The sequence below is a fragment of the Musa acuminata genome, chromosome BXJ2-2, assembly GCF_036884655.1.
Source record: "Musa acuminata AAA Group cultivar baxijiao chromosome BXJ2-2, Cavendish_Baxijiao_AAA, whole genome shotgun sequence".
Lineage (NCBI taxonomy): Eukaryota > Viridiplantae > Streptophyta > Magnoliopsida > Zingiberales > Musaceae > Musa > Musa acuminata.
This window is the reverse complement of record NC_088339.1, coordinates 31097167-31118431: the sequence shown is the minus strand read 5'-3', so window position 1 is coordinate 31118431 and position 21265 is coordinate 31097167. Positions and strand designations below refer to the sequence as shown.

Below are 21265 nucleotides of genomic sequence, written 5' to 3'. Positions count from 1 at the left end.
ATGATAGGATCTAACACCTGTGGTTTCTTACTTCGAGGAAAGGACACCTCCAAGAGAATAGAGGAGAGAGATAGAAGAGAGAGGGATGAACAATAGATAGAGTAAATTTTATAATGCAATTTGTGATGCCTCAAGGGCTTACAAGACCCTTATTTAAGCTTCTAAACCTTCCTATCATGTTTCTGAGCAATTAGGAACTGAATTATAGCTTACATGCTCATAAGAAAAGTTTACCTCAAATCCCCAATAAAACCCTCTAAAACTAGTATCTAGAACTATATAAATATAAGTTTAACTAGGAGAATAACTAGCCTAACCAAGTTTTTAGATATTAAGTTGCCTTTAGATGGGCTCTAGTGGTCTTCCAAAATATTTCTTTCTTAATAATAAAAAAAATCCAAGTATAATCCTAACTTGAGTAGAAGTAGGACTCCCATTACACAAGAGGGTGAGTCAGAACTTAGTCACATCTTATCTCAGATCTTAACAGAGGTATTGACTTGTGAACAGTCCATATTGATGTCTTTTGGCTTAGTGTCGATGTTGGGACCCACTATTGGGGACCGTCCAAGAGCAGAAAGGCCAGTAGACAAGGATGCTTACGATTTAGATTATAAAGTCATAGCTTATACAGAGTCTTCTGGGTTAACGAATTAGTCCCTTAATCAGTGATATTTTGCTTGTAACATTTTTTGCTCTGAAATAATTTGTGAGAAATACATGCCTAAAATTCTTGATGACTGATACCCACATTTCATATCAAAACATCAACTTTCCAACCAATGCCAAGATATCAATGTAGCTACTGAGTCATAATGATAGCTTAACACAACGGCTCACACTCTCACCGAAAATTGTCATAATCTTTCTGTACCATAACTAATAGACCCAGAAAGTCTTGCATGGATGCGATTTGCATTGGACAGCGAGGTAGTAATAGTAATTCCAAATAAATTTGTATGTACAACATTCAAATCATGAGAGTTTGTCAAACATCTAGCAAACGAAAGGCAAGGCCATCACATCAGACGTGAAATGTCTGGCTACAACAGAACACTAGTTATGACACTATGGCAGTAGCCTCAGAAATTAATGTGAATGGGACCATACAAAATGCAGACATATTATAGTTGCAAGGATTGTAAAATTTAAAAACAGAAGAAACTGTAAACATGAACACTTAACTCTGCACAACATACCTGCATGTTTGATGCGATATTTACAACATAATGGCTGGGAGAGAATTTGTCTTGGTAATGGAATTTAGTTTCACTTATTGCCACAAGCTTACAAACAAAAAGCAATGTGTTAGAATTAATTTACTAAATCCCAAAAGTGATATTACTGGATGATATACAAAACCAAATGTAACGATGGAAATACTAGCATGCTCCTAAATTAAAATAAGAGTCGTGGTAAAAGACTACTTATTTTACTTAAAAATATTTCATTTCATACAAGAAACAACAATAAATTCTGCAAGCATAGAACAAATTCCCAAAATTGAAAGAAAATTTTAGGTTGATGGTTTGGAACAACCAACATATATAAGGATGTATACACATCTATTGAAGAATATATGCCTACCATGCCCTAAATGTAAGTGGATGCCCTTTCCATCTCAGGAAAGGGCCAAAAGTATCCTTGATGATAATATTTTTTTTACCTGCTAGCAAGCCATCCACAGTATATCAAAATTCTACCAATCCTAATGTATAGTGATTGACCACACTGGACATACCTACTACAAATGGCATAGTCAATCCTGTACTGGTCAACAAGTGAAATCTGTATTCCTGTTCTATGCTTCACAATTCAGCAAATCAAATAATATCGGTAAGATGATGCACTTTCTTTTTCAGGTAACACAGATCAAGGCTAATCAATCAAGCAGATGCTAGTTCCTACCAACAAGCCTTTCTTGCTAGGGAGAAAAAATATATATTTACATCTTGACACCACTGTTTCTATCTTATATTACACTTCAGACCTGTTGTTCAACTTTATTATTTTTCACACTTGGATATTTTCTAACTCAATGCATAACCAAATATGTGAATCAACATTTTTGGCCCATAGTCTAAAAAAGAGCATGTGACCAAGGATTGACGTTTCACCCAGACCGGTCCACCCATATAAAAGGGAAAACAGCTTGTTAACCCTAAGCTTCTTGTGCATGCCACACCACAGCACACAACGCTGCACACCAAAGTGCACAATGCCATATAGTATATACCACGGAGCACAATGCCGTACACCTCCACTGCCACAACCTCGCCGCACACCACCACCACGCACGGGGCACATCTCGTCTCCTCTTCCTCCTCCCTCTTCCTTTCTCTTCCTCCTTCCTCTTCCTCCTCTCCTTCTGTGCTTCTTCCTCCCTCGTGTGCTTCCTCCTCCTCCCTCTTCCTTTCTCTTCCTCCTTCCTCCCTCCTTCCTTTCTCCTACCCTTCCTTCCTTCCTCCTCTTCCTCCACCATCCCTTCCTCTTCTCGATCTTTTTCTTCCCCTCCAAAACACCAATATGTACCTGTGTACTAACACATGGGACACCGGTACATAGCGATATATCGGTCCGATCATATCACCAAAATGGATCCAGTGTCCGAAACAGCGATCTTTGCATGTGACCATTGAAGGCATTCCTTCATTTTTTAGATAACTCATTATTATTTCTTAGACTATATCTTCATTTGTTCAATCTAGTGTTCTATTTTAAATACAAATGATGGAGGTTTTTTTCTCCATATCTTACAATAGGTTATAAATGACAAAAAACAGGTTAATTGAACATTAATATTTTTTTTAATCTCATTGTGGCAGGGACCAGAACGTTAGGTTTTTTCCATACATTACAAGAGTTTAAATTGATTTAAAAAGCAGATTAATTGAATATTTAATTCTTGACATTTGTGAGGGACCAGTAAGTAAGATTAGGGACCAATGGTAGTGACAGGATATAAATATAAAAGGATCAAACTGTAAACAAGCTAAAATAGAAGGGCCTGTATGTGAATAACCCAAAAAAAAACTAAGGTGGAGTACCTAAGTATAGTTTTGTGAAAATTGAGCTCGTCCTAATCCAAGTAACCAAGGAAGGTAGAGCAAGACAAAAGGAATCTCAAGTTTCAAAACCTCAGAATCAATATTATCTACCTTGATTATTGTGGAACATTAATGAGAAGATAAAAAATCAATATATTTTCTCTGGCCTTATAAACGAATGTTAATGTCAACAGAACCCAAGAAAGGAAAAAAGGACTTTAACTTTTCTGGTACCATTAAATATGAGCGGTTAAAAATAGTTTAAAAAGACATTCAAGTTGTTGACAAATCAATACAACTATAAGGAGCTGAAGGCACTATGAATCTGAATGCTAATCAGGCAGAACATGGAAAGGGAATGATTATGAAGGGCTGGATGTTCACGACCCCTAAAGATTTTAATAGTACTCCAGTTAGGAGGTGAAAATAAAATATGTTAAATGACACTAATCAGTGGTGTCTAAGAGTTGGTCCCCAATGCCTTCCTGGAGAAGTAAGAAGCACGTTTATTTACAAAAAACTTCTAAAGAATTTCTCTACACTGGAAGAAACAATTTAAAACTATTTAGGTTTTCATCTGCACTGCCTAACAATAGGAAATGGTACATTTACTAAATTCAGCCTGATAATTGTAATTAAAATAGCACACGGGAAGTGAAATATACAAGTTCTTCGTTCGGATTTCGATAAGCCAGTTCCTACATATCCAAATACCAGTTAGTGGAAAAATCAATGGCAGGCCAATTTTATCAAGTCAGAGATAGTCCATTTATGCTTTTAACTTTTAAGTAATCCACACACTCGAAGTATCTGATGTTAGTTTCAGTGTCCCACACGGACATGGCACAGACAAGACAACCATCTGACACGTCACTGCTTTATAGAAATTCACCTTAGATTTTTTTTTCAAAAGAGAAATAATTAATTCAATGAGGATGTACTATCAACCAGGCCTCCTGTACAATTGTGAATCAAGGTTGCATCACTAATACCTCATCTAGGATTTTGGATCAAGGTCGCATCACTAATACCACCTGTATAATTTTGGATCAAGGTCACATCACTAGCCTTCTGCTAAACATCTTTTTTATCACCCCAATTTGCTAAAAATAAATTTTTTGTTGTAGTTAGCAATACGTTACAAGGTACAATGTCTAATGCATGGAAATGGGGATTTTTTTTATTGTTTTGTTTGCTAAAAAAGCTGAAAATCATCTACCTGCTTGATAGATATGTAAAGATGAATGGAATTAGAAGACATCATATATGTCTGATGAATATCTTTGCAGGTTATGAAAAGATGAATGGAGTACCAGATAAAATAAGGAAATCTTATGATGCACTTATTGGTATGGTTCGGTTATGCTAGCACTTATGGCTGCAAAAGATAACAGCAATTTTCCTATGAATCATGAGTCCTAATCCACTTAAGTTTTGCTATAATTTTACACCACTGGAATGTCCATTTATAAAATGTCTTGCAAACAAAAGACAATTTTTTTTTTTCCAAAGGCACTTCTAAGGGGGCTCTGGTTCTCTCACAGGTGACATAAGCACTGGGATACCATGATGCAGTTATCGAATAGTAGTTGGTACTGAAGGTACTTTCTAAACCTTGCTAGACTCCCATCTTTTTCTGGGGGCTCTTGTAACTGGTGGAGTTACCTGTACCATTGACTTATGACAATTAAATGACAAGATCCTGTATATACCACCACCAACACAATACACTTAATTAAAAACATTAAATGTTTAAAACAAAAAATAAAAAATGTAAAAAAACCAATGGATGAATTTTGTAAAAAATTAGAAAATAAATAAACCAATTCTTTTTTATGAAGCATCAATATTTTATTAAAACAACTCTCGCAGCATAAGTTATGTAAATATTTAATAATAGACTAATAACACAAATGCCTCATATATGTCTTCTTTCAATGGAACAAATTAATTAATTCCTTCCAAGATACCATAATAATACATTGCATATACAAAAAAACTGAATATTCCAACAAAAACACAGAAGTAAAGTGTTTGTTGTAGTCATATGGAGAAAGCACACAGTTCCCAGTAAGTGTACTCCAAGTCCCCAAATCAGTACAGGATATAGAACTACAACCTTCTATGATTAATTATCAAATGCTGAATCATGGGACCAATAGAGCACTGATTAAAATTTCCACCTTTCCCTTGCATAAGCTCCCAGTAGATATAAAACAGTTCCAGTCACATAAAAGTGAACGAAAAACACAATAATCTTTTCATTTTAGAGGATTAACTCCAATTACCTCATCAAATATCCATTTACTGATTCCAGAATTTTGCAAAAGGGAAATATATCTGAATAATAACCCAACAATATCTTCGAGATGCTCTGTCAGCCATATTATAGCATGTGATTAGAAAATATGGTACTCAAGTTCTGAGATATTTACTAATGAACAAGTGAAGGTAACAAGATATATTAAAAATTATTTAAGTATGTTTGCCAAACTAAAAGAGTAAGAGAATGCATACTAACCATGACCTTTATCTGTGAGTTCAATAACTACAGAAAAAAAAGAGTAGTCAAAATTCCAATCCCCTTCCCCGGCTTCCAAACTTAAAGCCCATCCTGCAACCGTTGAATAAGTGACATTTTGTATAAAGAAACATAATGAAGAAATTGAAATCAAACAACTTTGGATCTTCAAAGCATTGATACTTTGAAAAGCTTGTTGCATCTATATTGTACCTATGTCAGAGACAGACTCGTCAAACACTTCCCAACATGTGTCAAATATTTCAAAACATACTACAGCACTTGTGTCATTGATATTCATGTTAATATACTGCACATATATGAGACAATTATAGAATCTATAAAATGATTCATATCAAAATAAAAAATTAACAGTATCTGTGTAAATTAAATTGTTAATTTACACTATAATATTTTATATCGTGTTTGGTGAATTCTGCTATTTAATCTAATGGCCATACTGTCCATAAATTGAATGCATATATTTAGACCAACAAATTATGAAAAACAACACATGCTCTTTGTTGTGTTTATGCCATGTTATGTCCTTTTGCAGGATTTGCCATGTCAACATCCATATTTTGTCATATTTGTGTCTAGTAATGGTGTCCATAAATCAAACCCTCAAAAAGGCTTTAATAATCATCAGTAGTAAACTTTCTAAAGCTATACCTTAATAAACTAGACCAAGATTTGCAAATAAAGCTACATCTTAAATTCTTAATAAAGCTATGTCTGGACAAAAATTTGCAAATAATGCTACATCTTAACAAAGCTATGTCTAGACCAAGATTTGCAATTCTGCTCAATACAATTCGGTAAGGGCAGTAATAGTATTCACTGATTCGATAGCCTATTAAATCGGGTGGTACGCTCAGTACAGGGCATATGTCCTTCCCAGTACAAGGCCTGTACCAAACACTCATTTCACCGGTATGGACCAGTATGGGTCCCGGTCTGAGTTTGCAGAACCTTGGTTTAGACTCTAGTTAGAATTAAACAATTATTATATACTTGACAATCCTTTATGGAAAAGGTTTGAGATTTATCATCCAATTTATGCTTATATATTAGATATTAGCATATTTTCTCTCTTCTTCTAAGTCACTTTTTTGGGAGGATCCTCTATCCCTAAAAATAAGTAGCACTGCTACAGGGTTGTAATCCATAAAATAGTGTGTGACATGTTAAGGTAGTTTCCTCCAATACTAGATTAGAAAGATCAGTAGAGGTATATAACAATCTATATTCTCTATATTCCATGGTTTTCCTTGTGATGGGAGTAATCTGATCCAACATCTTCATGGTTCTTTAATTGTTGCTTGTTGATGTGAGTTCTCTAAGAATTGTTTTACAATGCAATAATTAACTTCCAAGACAAGTTTTTGTCAAATATGTTTGCCTCTTTTAGATGTGTTCACATATAAGACTAACAGAAACCTCATGTTATTTGTGTTTAAGACATGAACCCTTCATAAATTTTAAAACAACCTGAATATTGTATGTACCAAATTACCAAAAGATAATTAAATAGCAGAAAAATCATTTTATTTATTCTATTGCAAGAAATTATATAATATATAAGAAGACACACTTGTTTTGCTCACTAAAAACTATAGTTCAGTTACTACCACAAAGTCGACTGTTGGCTACAAGTCAACTAAAAGTTTAACAAATAGCTAACAAAAGAATTAGACTACAAATTACACCAATATCGGAAGAAAGGATTAAAATCCCAGTCCAAGTCCCAATACCCATCCCTGGCCAAACAGGTACACATCCAGTATACACCAGTGTACCAGTACATGATGAATTGACGTACCAATCAGCACACTACAAAGAGAAAGAGTAGGAGAAGAGGAGAGGAGAGAAGGAATGAAGGAAGAAGAGGAAGAGGGGGCAGAGGTGAAGAAGTACCAGCGACGGAAAGGCAGCAGATAGGGCAAGGCAATGAGCGTGCAAGGCAAAAGATTGGTGATGTGAGGCACAGAATCTGAGAGACGAGGAGACCGAAGCATAGGGAGCATTGGAGAATGAGGAACATCAGGAAATATAGAATTAAAAGGTAGTTGGTGTTGTCAAGAAAAAGAAATGATAATCAATTGTCGGGCCTGGGTGCCGATTCGACCCAGTAAATATCTACTAGTACGGACCAATTCGCCCAGCTTTTAGTAACTTGATTGGAAGGACATCCTAAAAGTAACCAAATAATAATTAGTCATATCCTCAAGCATATTCATGGGGAGTCATATGCAATAAGCCATCGCTTGATTAACTGCAAGAAACCAGATCGTTCAGACAAATGCACCAAACTCAGGCTACTGTTGAGCTTCATAGTCGCCCTCACAATGATTTAAATATCGGTTCAATATCATACAGGTGTACCAGGAAATATACTAACCTGTACCGCCAGCATCATTGAATAAAATAAATTTAAAAAAAAATAAAAATACGGTATTATATCAGTACCAAGTTATATGTTTTGACACCAATCCTTAATCAGACTGCTATTTAAATCCTTACTCTCATAAATTTAAATTGGATAGTAGCAAATCAATTGGCCGATTTTCAATCTTGCAACATAAAAACGATATCATTTTGTCGGAGAAAAGGCATACAAAGGACATAAGTTTTGCAGCCATAGTAAACTTGCATCTTATGGTTTGAGTGAAGATAAACAACTTGAATAAAGTTCAAACTTGTAGCAAGCCATTGTTGGATTGATATACATGCAATTAATTCAACCTTACCCAGGAAAAGCCAGTCCTGTTTTTGTTGTAGCAATTACAAACATATGAAAAACAAAGAACACCAATTGGGAATTCAATGAAATACCAAGTTCTGTTTTTTTTTTCAAATTCAACATAGACTTATTATTCGGACAAATCATCCATTATAACATAATTAAATCTTTCCTGATTATTCGGACAAATCATCCATTGATTGAAGACTTTATGGACTGATCTCCTATTTCTGTTCAAATTCATGGAAGAGGGGGATAACTGCAAAAACTGCCTATCTTGAATTTCATTAAGAAAATATTCACTCTTGAAATCATCTCACTGACACTAAAGGCAAAAAAAGAGTATTACAAACTATGTAAAGTCAGAAAACAATATTCAGCAATACTTGACCAATTCAACAATGTCATACATAGATTGTCCAAATAGGTTAAATATAACATATATTATATAGCATTACTTAATCAATTCAACAATGTAATATAAGAAATTGTCTCTTTAGGTTAGGTTCATCTGACTGTTGTCAACTATAAGAAAGATAGTTAAATTAAAATGCAAAGTTTTGTACTGGATGGTTTAAGATAGCAAAATGCTTCTATAAGTTCTAAAGTACATGTAATTTAGAACATTAAAGAGTTGAAGTTACCTAACTGCTTCAGAAAGAAAAAGATAGAACCTTCTCCTTCATGTCCAATAAGATGGCCAAGGTACCTGCAAGGACCTTCTTTGTAATTGTGTATACTAGGAGTAATTGGCCAGATAACCCTCAGTACATGTCCTTGCTTTATTCTAACTGCCTTCACAAGAATCTGCATCATGCAACACCAATTTAAGTCTTGATTATATGATTGCAATTTAAATATCATTTTCTGAATGCAGAATATAGCACCATCTTTTACTCAGTTATTCTTGAGCATAGCAGAATTGCATGATGACTTAATCATACCTGAAGATGTTCAGATGAGCAAGGCTGACCAGGAAAATGGATAGAGCTCCTTCCAATGTTTCGGATATTGCTGAAGTTTCCTTCAACCAGGCTTTGAATAGCATCAAGATCCTCTGATATAATCAAGTAAAATAGATGATGAAGAGTGATGGAACTAGCCACAGCATTCTGGATTTTAGTAGAAAATTTGTAGCAAACCCCTACCTCTTCCATAAACAACAAGGTGCATAAGATTTGCTGAATAGTTCTCCTCGTAAAATTTAAGAAGCTCAAGCCTTGTGTCCAAGCCATTTGATTTTGGTATTACCTCCAATGTGTTCCAGTTTCCTGTGATATTGTGCTCTTTCAGTTATGTCTTTTACCACATCACAAACACCAGTTATGTGGATAGTAAGATAATAAGAAATAGACAGCAAGATGTTAACTTTGCATGATTCTCTTAAATTGTTTTCCTACATTCTAGTCCCTTATATCTTACACTACAACGCAATAAAGCCAACTTATTTCCAGTTTAGCCAAGACAGACCATGGCAAAAAAGTACAATTTGCACAAATTTCCTGCTTTGATTACTCTAGAAGAACATTTCAGTAAAATGTAAGCAAATGCATAAAGATCGCCTAAGACATCGAACATGCTTTCAAGCAATATCGGATTCCCACGAAAGTACTCTCGAACATCATGAGAATGATGGTAGGAACTATGGAACTAAGAAAAATGCTTGAGTTTATTATTTTTCATTGACATGGGTTGTTGTAACATTTTGTATGGTTGGTATGGTGGTAGAAACCAGTCTATTGAGGTATTAATTAGAATCCAGACCACTCATACACTCTTCAGAGCAAAGTGGACAATTATACACTCAAGGTTTGCAGGTACAGTTTGGTACGAATGGCATTTAACGGTTCTAAAGTCTACTGGTACATGGACCAGGGTAAACCAAGTGGTATGCCCAATGTACCAATGGCATTTACCAGTTCTACAGTCTACCGGTACATGGACCAGGGTAAACCGAGTGGTACACTCAATATAGGGTCTGTACTACCCAGAACAAGGTGGTACAGGATATGTACAAAGTAGTTTTTTCTACGTTTTCATTTTTTTCGGGTTTTTTCCAAAGCTTGGCACATACCGATGGACCACACCCAGTAGACCAGTAGGGACCAGTACAATACCTGTCCAACTCCTGACTGGTACAATACCGGTCCAAGCCCTGACCGGTAGATAAAATCACAATCCCTAGGGGCAATGATCAGTGCAGATATGTTATGACCGGTCAATCCTGTAGCAAAGTGGGACCCCTAGCTTCATCAACTTACATCGCCTGGTAGGCATCAATCTGTAGAACCTAATCTAATGTGCTCAATTTGTTCAATAGTTATTATCTGCAAGATATGACGACAAGACTAACTATTTGAGCAGAATATACTGGCCTATTCAGAATCTGTTGCAAAATTCAAAGATTAATGGTTAAATTTATGCTACTTTTAGTTGAGATATTAGGTTCATCATACATTATTATGGTTTTAGACATGTAAGATTATGGTATATATATTAACAAACAATACATCACCATTAAAAACCATTAATCTTAATGAAAATTTAAAAACCATTAGACCTAGAGGATAGGTCAAAATTATTTGTGCTCCCCATCACTCGTGACTGAGGCATAATGTTGATGGCTCATAAGAGGTTAAGAACTAACTTCAGGCCAAGCAAGGATGCTGTTTTTGCAGATAGTTAGACCAAGCAATATTAGTATACTGGCCTATTTGGAATTTGCAAGATATGACGACAAGCAAGGATGCTATTTTGGCAGATAATTAGACCAAGCAATATAAGAAAATACTGGCCTGTTTGTTCAATAGTTAATATCTGCAAGATATGCTATTTTTGCAGATAATTAGACCAAGAAATATTAGAAATAATAGTTCTTAAATTCAATCATTCTTCAATAGGATTGGCCAAGTTGGAAATCAGTAGATTTTGGAAAAACAACAGACAGCTCCAGTTGATTCAAGGTAATTATAGCTTACTCAAGCCAAAAGAACAATAGAAGAGCAAAAAGAGAAGAGAAGGGAAAAAGACAGATATATATATACATACATATAGAGAGAGAGGGGGGGGAGCGGGGGGCGCGGTGGGGTTGGGCGAGAAGGATATTGGAGTTGAATGGAAGGAAGGATATCCAGGAGATCAAAGGGGAAGGGAAGAGGAGAAGAAAGGACAGAGGAATGAGGAGGAGAAGCTAAGGAAAAGAACTAGACCAAGGAATGGACAGAGTTGGAAATCAGTAGATTTTGGAAAAACAACAGACAGCTCCAGTTGATTCAAGGTAATTATAGCTTACCCAAGCCAAAAGAACAATAGAAGAGCAAAAAGAGAAGAGAAGGGAAAAAGACAGATATATATATATATAGAGAGAGAGAGAGAGAGAGAGAGGAGAGGGGGGGGGGGGCTGGGCGAGAAGGATATTGGAGGTGAATGGAAGGAAGGATATCCAGGAGATCAAAGGGGAAGGGAAGAGGAGAAGAAAGGACAGAGGAGTGAGGAGGAGAAGCTACGGAAAAGAACTAGACCAACTTTTGTTACCATTCCTCGACATTGTGGCAGTTGCCACTTCCAGCAGCTCCATCATGGAGCAAATAAATCTTTGCCTATGCATAAGTGTCATATCAATGAGGAAGCCGAAGAGACTATATGATATATATAATGTAAAATTGCTACAAACATAAAATCCTAACTCATAACTTATATTTAATTTTAATAATATTGAAAATATTAAGTTAATTAGCATAAGCTATTCATTTATAAATTACTAACTTGGGTCTTGGCATACATTATTTACAATTTATATAAATGAGATATAATAAACTTATAACTAGTGAAGATAAAATACATTAATTTAATAAATAACTTACATTTTAATTTATAACTTACATATACTATATATATAATCATATATAAAATAGTAAAAATATAAAAAATATATTAATTTATTAAAAATTATAAAAATATGTTAATTTTAAAAATATTATTTAATTAATCAATATTGATACCAAGGTATATAATACCGTACCGTACCGGGGTTTCGAGGTTGGCTCGGTACGGTACGGTACGATACCAGCGTACCGAGCGGTACACCAGGGCGTACCAAACGGTATACCAGGGTGTACCGAACAGTTTTATATATTTTCTTCTTTACTGTAGCATTGTAGCACTGCTACAGTATAGTACTGTAGCACTGTAGCACGTTCCGTCTGGTACCAGGCGATCCATGTACCGGTATGTCGTCGGACCGGTACGTACCGCCCATACCAGGCGATACCATTCGATACTGCATACCATGATTGATACTATCTATCTAATCCTTCCACTCTAGCCAATATTGTTTATTCCAATTTTATGATTTTGTGGGTCATGATCTGAAGGTAGATTTGACATGCAATGTAAAATAAGTGTTAGCTACTATTTTCGATTTGAAGAAGTTGCCAGGCATGATTTGATTAATATTATCGCAGAAAATGACTAAGAATATTTTTGAAATTTCACAAAGTGGAATCGAGCCCATTGAAATATAAATCACTTAGAGATGTAAAAGATTGCCTAAGGTTGTTTTTAGACATACAGATAGCAAGCTGATTTTGTAGTGAACACAATAAGCCAAAAGAAATCCTGCTTTGGCGGGATCAAGATGGGCTTCCCCTCTAAGACCAGGCTGCAATGTGTCAAGGGTCTTAACTCCAAAGTCCTCACTCCTAATAGAGATGGTAATAATCATTGAATGTAATTAGCGGATTTTTGCCCTCTTTTATCCATAAGAAAAGAAAAGACAAGAAGCAGATTCTGCTGCTTAAGATTGTTTACAGGAAAATTTTTGCCCTCTAAGACCAGGCTGCAATGTGTCAAGCATCCTAACTCCTAAGTCCTCACTCCTAATAGAGATGGTAATAATCATTGAATGTAATTAGCGGATTTTTCCCCTCTTTTATCCATAAGAAAAGAAAAGACAAGAAGCAGATTCTGCTGCTTAAGATTGTTTACAGGAAAATTTTGTTATTGTTTGCCAAGAAATGCACATGGTGACTAACAATCAGCAACAAACTGAACAAAAACTCAAAAAGCAATAATAAAGCAACGATGCAGAGTACTGTGATTGCCTGGACTAAATCATCAAATATAAATTAGTAGATAACCAACTTGTCAGAGAACTTTTACTTCACACAAAGATTAGAACGAGTGTCTAACATCAAAATGCTCACCTGTACTGAATTTATGATATGGATGATTCTTTGAAGATAAATGCTTCTGGAGCTGCAAATATCAGTACAAAAACAGAAATCAAAATCAGGCACAGTGAGGATTTAATTTTTGAAAAAAATACTAATATTGGGTTGGTAGACTCACAGTGTTCATTTAGGAGTGATTTCTTTATTTACGAAATAAAAGAATACAAACTTCAACATCCTCGACAACAATCAACTAGATTTTCATACTAATCATATGACAAAACAGCAGGAAAGAAAGTGCTACAAAATTTTAGAGAAAACAAAGAAGAAATGAATCCAAGAATGAGAATGGACATGCATTTTTTAACATCTTTCTAGAATTTGCAGTTGCATAGAAAATTATTGTCAATGAGATTAAATTACTATGTTGGAGCATATGCTTGTAAATTTTCATGTCTAGGCATGTACTATGTTATATTTTCAGCCTGTAGACTCTGTACCCTGCCCTAGATAATCAAGTCTGGATCTATTATTCATTCTTTGAAGTTTGAACAATGGGTCTTGGAAGAGTTTGCTACCCTTTTGTTTAAAACATTTACATTTTGCCTTGACAGGTCTTAACTGAATTTCAGGTCCATGCAAGCAGAAGTATATTCTTAGGCTATCAAATATGCTTGGATGAAGAAAATAATTGATCTGATGAGCTACAGCAGCATTATTGTAGGAAAACTTTTCTTCCAATGGCAAAATCAGTAGAATTGCTTGTAACCCTGAAGTGCAATTTCATTATCAACATTTTTATATGTATACCTTAGTCTATTCCAATAAACTTTGGCATCCATATGAATTTTTTAGTAGTAAAGTTCCAAACTACTATATTCAAGAGTAGGATAAATTGGAAACTAAGGGACAGAACGAGCACCTGAGACACTCTCCAACCATCAGATAATAGATTCTTCTGATTCTCTGAAGAAAAATGCGGAACAAATAATTCATAATAATAGCATCTCAAATAAGGTGGTCAAATTATATAAAGCATGTTTAACTTCTAAATTCAGTGTTCCTTACCAGAGTCCACAGCTTTTATTTCCCTAAGTGTTGCATCAGGAGACATCAAAGGGCTGATAAAAAATTGTGCAAATCTGCATAATATAACAATGAGAAAGAAAATGATAGAAAAGAAAGGTTAACACATTAGATTAACCAAAAAATATTAAGTAATGCGACCGATAGTCTTTAGTGTTGAAGGTTTTGGACAACATACAAGTTCATGCTCAAATAGTTTTTATGTGATTCAATCATTCTACTTCCAATTTGGCAAGACTGATAGTCACTCTGCCACCAGGTTAGCCCACATGACCAACCCTATTGTCAACTGTCAAGTACAATTAAATAGTTGTTTTGTGATTCAATCGTTCTATTTTCAATTTCGCAACACTGTTAGTCCCTCTGCCATCAGGTTAGCCCACATGACCAACCCTATTGTCAAGCTCAATTAAATATGATAACGCTAACAATGCATATAGCACTGAATTTTTCACATTAACCCTTCTTCCTCTTATTCTCATCTTCTTTCTCTTCCTACTACCTACCAAGGATTGCAATTGTGAAACGGACCCCATACCAATCCCAGGTTGAACCGGTACATGCCACTGGTAAGTTAAGGAAGGAGGAAGAGGAAAGAGTAAGAGGAGGCGGTGGACGATTAGGAAGAAGGAAGAAGATGAGGCAGTGGAGAAAGGAAGGAAAAAGAGAAGGCAGTGGAGAGAGGAGGAGGAAGAGGAAGGAAGAAGAAGTGGCAGTGAAGGAAGAGGAGAGAGAGGAAGAGGAGGAAGAGGAGGTGGAGGCGAAGAGAAAGCATATGAGGTTGGCAGGGAGGTTCATAGTGATGGTCAGCAGTGGGCTCATGAAATCACGGCAACAACATGATCATGGGGAGAAGAGGGCTCACCAACTTGCGAGCCCTAACTAAACCCTGGATAATGTTTTTTTCTATTCGACCAGACCGGATGCTCGAAATGGAGCCAGTCCACGTACCAGTTCACACCCGAGCCAGTAAATACCAGTTGATATGGTCCAGTCTGAGCAAAATTGCAGTCCTCGCTCCCCACCACCACTCTTAGAAGACTGAAAAATAATTGGGAGGAGGGGAAGGGGCAGCTTTGAAGGGGAAGAGAGGAAGGGTGGTCCATATGAAAAGATAAGGATACAATAACAACATTGATGCTGCTGGAGAAGGAAGAGGAGGTAGGATGAGTGGATCAAAGGATAAGAAAGGGGGAGGACCAGAGGGAGCCACCAAAAGGAGGGGAAATTGGGAGGCAAGGAAGCAGTATTTGTAAAGGAGGAAAAACAAGAGAAGGGGAGAAGGAAGAAGAGGAGAGTAAAGGGCCGACATTGCAAGTCAATGGTTAGGAATGGCTCGGTAACTTATCACATCAGCATTGAACAGTCCTATTAACTAGACCTGCTTGCAGGATCAGTGACACTAACATTAAGACTCGAGGGACTAACAATGATACCAAATTGGAAGTAAAAATGATCGGAATGACTAAAAAATTAACTCAGGCCAAAATTGGACAATAGCCGAAACTCTTGGGACCAGAAGTGTGATTACTTGAAAAAATAGAGTAACAAGAAAAGATATAAAATTAACACAAATTTATTAAATACTATACCTGTCCAAAGCCTCTTCAAAGCAGTCAGCATTAACATCAAAATGGAAATTTGTATGCTCAGAAGTTGTATACGCATTAGTGGAACCACCATGCTGTATAGACCAGCAAGTACCAGAATACATGGGAAGTTAGGAACTGAAGCTAGCAAAAACTAGAAGGATGAATACAGTGCTTCTACTGAATTTCCAAATTATAATATGAACATTTTAAAATGTGCAGTTCTGAAAAATCTCCATTACATTTATTCTCTTAGAATGTGGAATTATTTTTCACTATTTTTGGACTCCTGAATATAAATTGGCATGAAAATTAGACAGCTATATCAACGCAGAAATAGAGACACCCAAGTCCAACCAATCGCTGTATAATCAATATACCGGTATGGTATGTTTACCCAATGGTAGGCTGGGTACAATAAGTGAACCAAGCAATCCGTCTGGTATGGAACCAAACTAAGCAAAATTGCCTAGTCTCCATACGAGTTGGTCATTCAACTGAGGACTACCAATCCATGATGGTGAAATTATAATCCATGAGAGCTGAGACAACAAAGATGGCAAATTGGGTAGTTTAAGATGAAAAGGAGGGTAATAAAGGGCAATAATTAAGAGTTAAGACCAAATGACTTCTATGAAAACCAAGAAATCCTGTTTTTAATCCAGTTATGTAGACACTCTATCAGTAGCAATACATATGTACATTCTCTATATTTACAGAACGATCAACCTGGTTCAGTCCCCAGCCCCACATGCACCAACCCATGCAGCATAGTCTGGTTAACCTCACCCAACCTCCACGCCGCACCCCCTCCCCCAAAAAAAAACCCAACCGACATTCTGTCATAGATATCTTGCTAGCCCCAGTAATTGCTCTACCACTATCATCAACCTTTCATTGCCATCAATGATCGATCTTCCAGTGTCACCAATATATCTGCTCCACTTCTCTTCCTTCTGTTCCTATTTCCTCACATCTCTCACCACGGGCTCCACTACTGCCTATGTCGTATTCCTTCTTCTCACATGGGTGACTGGACCCCTCCATCATTGTTGAATGTATCAACATATCTGGAAAAGAGACAAAACTAACACAAATTTTGAAACAGAGATATAATAGAAGTGACAAACCAACTAGATCTTAGACCTTTTGTTATGGGCTGAAAATTGGTTTTGGCTATGCAACTCGGTTAGAATCTCTAACACTTGTTGTGAAACATGACTTATGATGACTTAGAGAATATGTTCTTAAAATTCCATTAGCACTGTGGGGGTGAGCTCTCAATGGCTCTATCGGTAATGTTAGAAATTCCATTTTAAAGGAAATTATGGTTGCAGGTGGTCATTAGAAAGTTTCTTAGGTAGTAATGTGCTGCCACCTCCCTGTTCGCTTTTTCTTTTACCTTTCATCTCCTCCTCTTTGCTCTCTTCTCCTTTCCACTCTCTAAAGGCTAAATATTGTTGTTGCTTCCCTCCCCACTCTCTTACATCTCCTCTCTTGAACTAAAAGATGTCTGAAGTTTTTGTGTTTTATTACATAAATGTGGACAAATTTAATTATTATTTTGTTAAGTAATCATTTGCATATGTAGTGATATAAAACAAATGAATAATTGATTTTTTAACAATTATCTTTATCCTTCATTATGTTTTTATATTTTTTGTAAGATGAGCATCTTGCTTTGCTCAAACGAGCATCTGGGCAGGCTAGGCCTAGCAACTCAGGCAATTTGGGACTTTGTGCCTTTTAGCACCTAGAACTTTCAACAAAGCTGCTTTAAAGAAAACAAAGAACTACAAAACCAAAGAAAAACAACTGCCATAATTTACACCCCAAAAAATTTTGAAAATTACAATTAGAAACAAAATGACCTAGATTTAGATAGATGATTTTAACAAGGTATATGTTATAAAAAGACGGCATTAGAATAAAACTCTGTTATTGATACCTATCATAGCAAGCAGCAATGAAACAAATGACAAACCTTAGTCGACGTGAGAATTAATTACCTCTGTGATATATTTTGAATAACTATCCTCCACTGGATATTTCTCGCTGGCATAAAATAGCATATGCTCTATCACAAAAATAAGACAAGATTAGTGACATGTAACCTTTTTCAGATGCAAATAAGCTTAAATTGAAATCAACAGTATTTTTAGGATTTGTTTTGACATTGAGGTAGTATTGGTGCTACAACGGACAATCATGATCTAGGCACTTATCTTCCTCTAACTGCCCAATTATTCTACAAAAACAGAAGCAAGGTGAGTAACTGTGCACCATCCAAGAAGAGACCAATGACAACTACAATCTCAAAGGGAATTTGTCTCTGGAGACTAACAATCATAAACTATAGAACACACTAATTCATGTGCCTTATCTAGACAAATTATACTTCATCCATATGACTAAAGCAACAACGGATCAGATATGCATCGCCCTATATGCCAATCCCAAAATCTAACATACCTACATCAAATTCCCTTGTACCTCGGAACGAGGAAGGCAGAGAGACGAAGCACTTACCAAGGAAGTGAGCCAGACCCTCGAGGCCATCAGGATCGCTGAAAGAACCAACCGAGACATTCATGGAAGCGGCAGCCTGAGGTAAGAACCACAGAGACAGATACAATAGGGACTTCCGCCAACAAAAATAAAAAAAAAAAAAAGACCTAAGAAGGAAGAAATAGGGCACCTTGTCGGTCTCGGTATCGCTGATGAGGAGGACCTCCAAGCAGTTGGGGAGGACGATCCTCCTGTACTCCCTCTTGTCGCAGCGGGGCTTCAGGATCTCCACTTCCGATCCTCCCACCGCCATCTTTGGGCCCGAGACGGCTATCTCTTGCCAATAGCCGAGGATAGCAGCGAAGAGATACGAGAAGACGATGTGGTTTTCGATCCAAGGGATTGTTAGGGTGATCTAACTCGACATCTGCGGATAATTCCAGTGGGTCGGTCTTCGCACTTGTGCTCACACTGCTGGTTACTTTGAAGAGTCGTCCGACTGGAAGTCGACGCGTTTCTTTTCCATCATCGATTCGAGTCTTCGCCATCAAGAATATAACATTACAATTAATTATCGATGTAGGATAAACGTTTCTTTATTTTTTTTTGCTCATTATCGACGGATAACCTTTTTTATTTTCTCTGAGCTTGTTTAGAATTTATAATTATTAATATTTGCAAACCTGAATCTCTTGTTCGAATTACCCAAATGCATTAATTACTTCGTCCCCATAATTCAATTTATTTTAATTTAAGAGACATATAATTATAAAATAACTAACGATAATAATAATAAATCCTCCCATTTATTTTTTACTGTTTATCAATAAAATATTTAAAAATAATAATAATATGATCAATAACTCAATATTAGATGGTTGGTAACTCGATATCAAGTGATCTGACATCTCAATATTCCATCAATAATATTTTCATCACGTGTGATTGTCAGGACGAAACTTCCGAAACATTATCAACTACATCATATTTTATTACATATTTCTTTAATTCGATGCAACCTAATTTCATTTGGATTACGAACATGAAAATTATTTCAGACATCAATATATATTTTCAAGCCCATTCAAAAATATAGATAAAAAAATTTACTAATTAGTATTTTTTTTACATGATTCAATATCTTTTCGATCGTCGATATGACAATAAACAAATGTAAAATAAGTCCCTAATTGAATCTGAGTCATAATTAGAGCCTACATCTGATTCAAACAATTGTCTTTTAACTTAACAATAATAAAATAAACTTAGACAATCAAACTTCTGCAGATGACATATGAGAGCAATAGCAGATTGTAACAAATTAGTATCTGTGAGAAACAAATTTAGACAAATTGAAGCCTGGGTTTGAGTACCATTTAAGAGCCTTCGATTAGCACCAAGATCATTAATCTATTTAAATCACTGTGACAAGTAAAAGAATCTACTAATTAAGCTTCACATTTCTTGGCCAAGAACAAATTGAAGCCTCAAACTTCGCGAAGAACAATTATAATCCCCTTGGCATAGGGATGATCCAAAACAATTAAATACTGTAACTAGTTTGTTTCATCAACAACAAAATACAATTAAATGGCTAATGGAAAACAAGCTTTAGCTTTTTTTGTGTTCATCGTATGATCTTTAGTGGTCTATGCATCATAATGTGCAGTCTAATCTGTTTAGTCTAAGTCAATTCTTCTCTTTTTAGTTTAGTTGGATGTCCTTAGCATTTCTAAAGCTAAGAGAATGACCCCAATACAACCGATTACAAGTACCAAAGATCTCTAGTAAGCAAGTGAGGTGAAAATACTCATTAAACCGGACTGGATTACCAAAGCTGTTTCCGCCATGATTAAACAATCACATCTGTTTGTATGAGCATCAAACAAGTCAATCTAAAAGCTGGGTGAATAAATAATTGATCTCTAATCAATCAGCTCACAAAACAATTAAATAAATAGAATCAACCAATTGTGAAAGAGGAAATCAGCTCTCCCTGATAATGTTTCTATTCTAACAACAAATATTCTACTCACCTAATAATTTTACAAACTCATACAAAATTAACTTACTCAATATCACTAAATCAGAAAAGTATAGTCATCTTTTGCTCGAGTTAACATCAAAACCAATTGCCATTTCAAATTAGAATAAGATGCATTTCTTGTCAAATCAGAATTATAATTAGATGAAGCAATGAAAAGGGACCAACACATTTTGGTCCAATCAAGGAAACTATGCCATGACTCCCAAATTTGATATGATTATGATGTCAATTTAGTCAAAGTCTAAATAAGTTTGATTCAGACAGAAGTTAAAAATGAAATCAGTCTTAACTGGGTTAAATATCATGCAAACTATTTTTCATGTGCCCTGATGTAATGTGATGTCAAAAGCACTATTGCAAGAAAACTGATCTTTCGAGGTGTACTGAAATATTTATTGGCATTTCAATTGATGATTATTGTGTTTTCCTTTTCTTACAGTAGCACATGAAACCTCAATCCTATCAACTAAATATCAATTATAAAGGTTAAAGACCAAAATTTTTCATTGTTGGATCAGATTTCATGCACCATAAATTAAAATAATATAGGGAT

General features: G+C 35.7%; 1 protein-coding gene across 1 annotated transcript in view; it reads right to left on the bottom strand.

Annotated features, from left to right (window-relative positions):
* Positions 1–19181, bottom strand: part of LOC135584055 (insulin-degrading enzyme-like 1, peroxisomal) — a 48892-nt gene extending 29711 nt beyond the window's left edge. Inside the window, exons 1-13 of the mRNA XM_009390174.3 lie at positions 18856–19181; positions 18687–18762; positions 18167–18234; positions 16161–16252; positions 14551–14624; positions 14405–14448; positions 13516–13567; positions 9460–9582; positions 9256–9368; positions 8956–9118; positions 5569–5661; positions 5336–5421; positions 1200–1286 (exon numbers count right to left, since the gene is read on the bottom strand). Coding sequence (XP_009388449.2) covers positions 1200–1286; positions 5336–5421; positions 5569–5661; positions 8956–9118; positions 9256–9368; positions 9460–9582; positions 13516–13567; positions 14405–14448; positions 14551–14624; positions 16161–16252; positions 18167–18234; positions 18687–18762; positions 18856–18978 — 1194 coding nt within the window. The 5' untranslated portion in view covers positions 18979–19181. The remainder of the gene's footprint in view (positions 1–1199; positions 1287–5335; positions 5422–5568; positions 5662–8955; positions 9119–9255; positions 9369–9459; positions 9583–13515; positions 13568–14404; positions 14449–14550; positions 14625–16160; positions 16253–18166; positions 18235–18686; positions 18763–18855) is intronic.
* Between the last annotated feature and the right edge of the window lie 2084 nt (positions 19182–21265).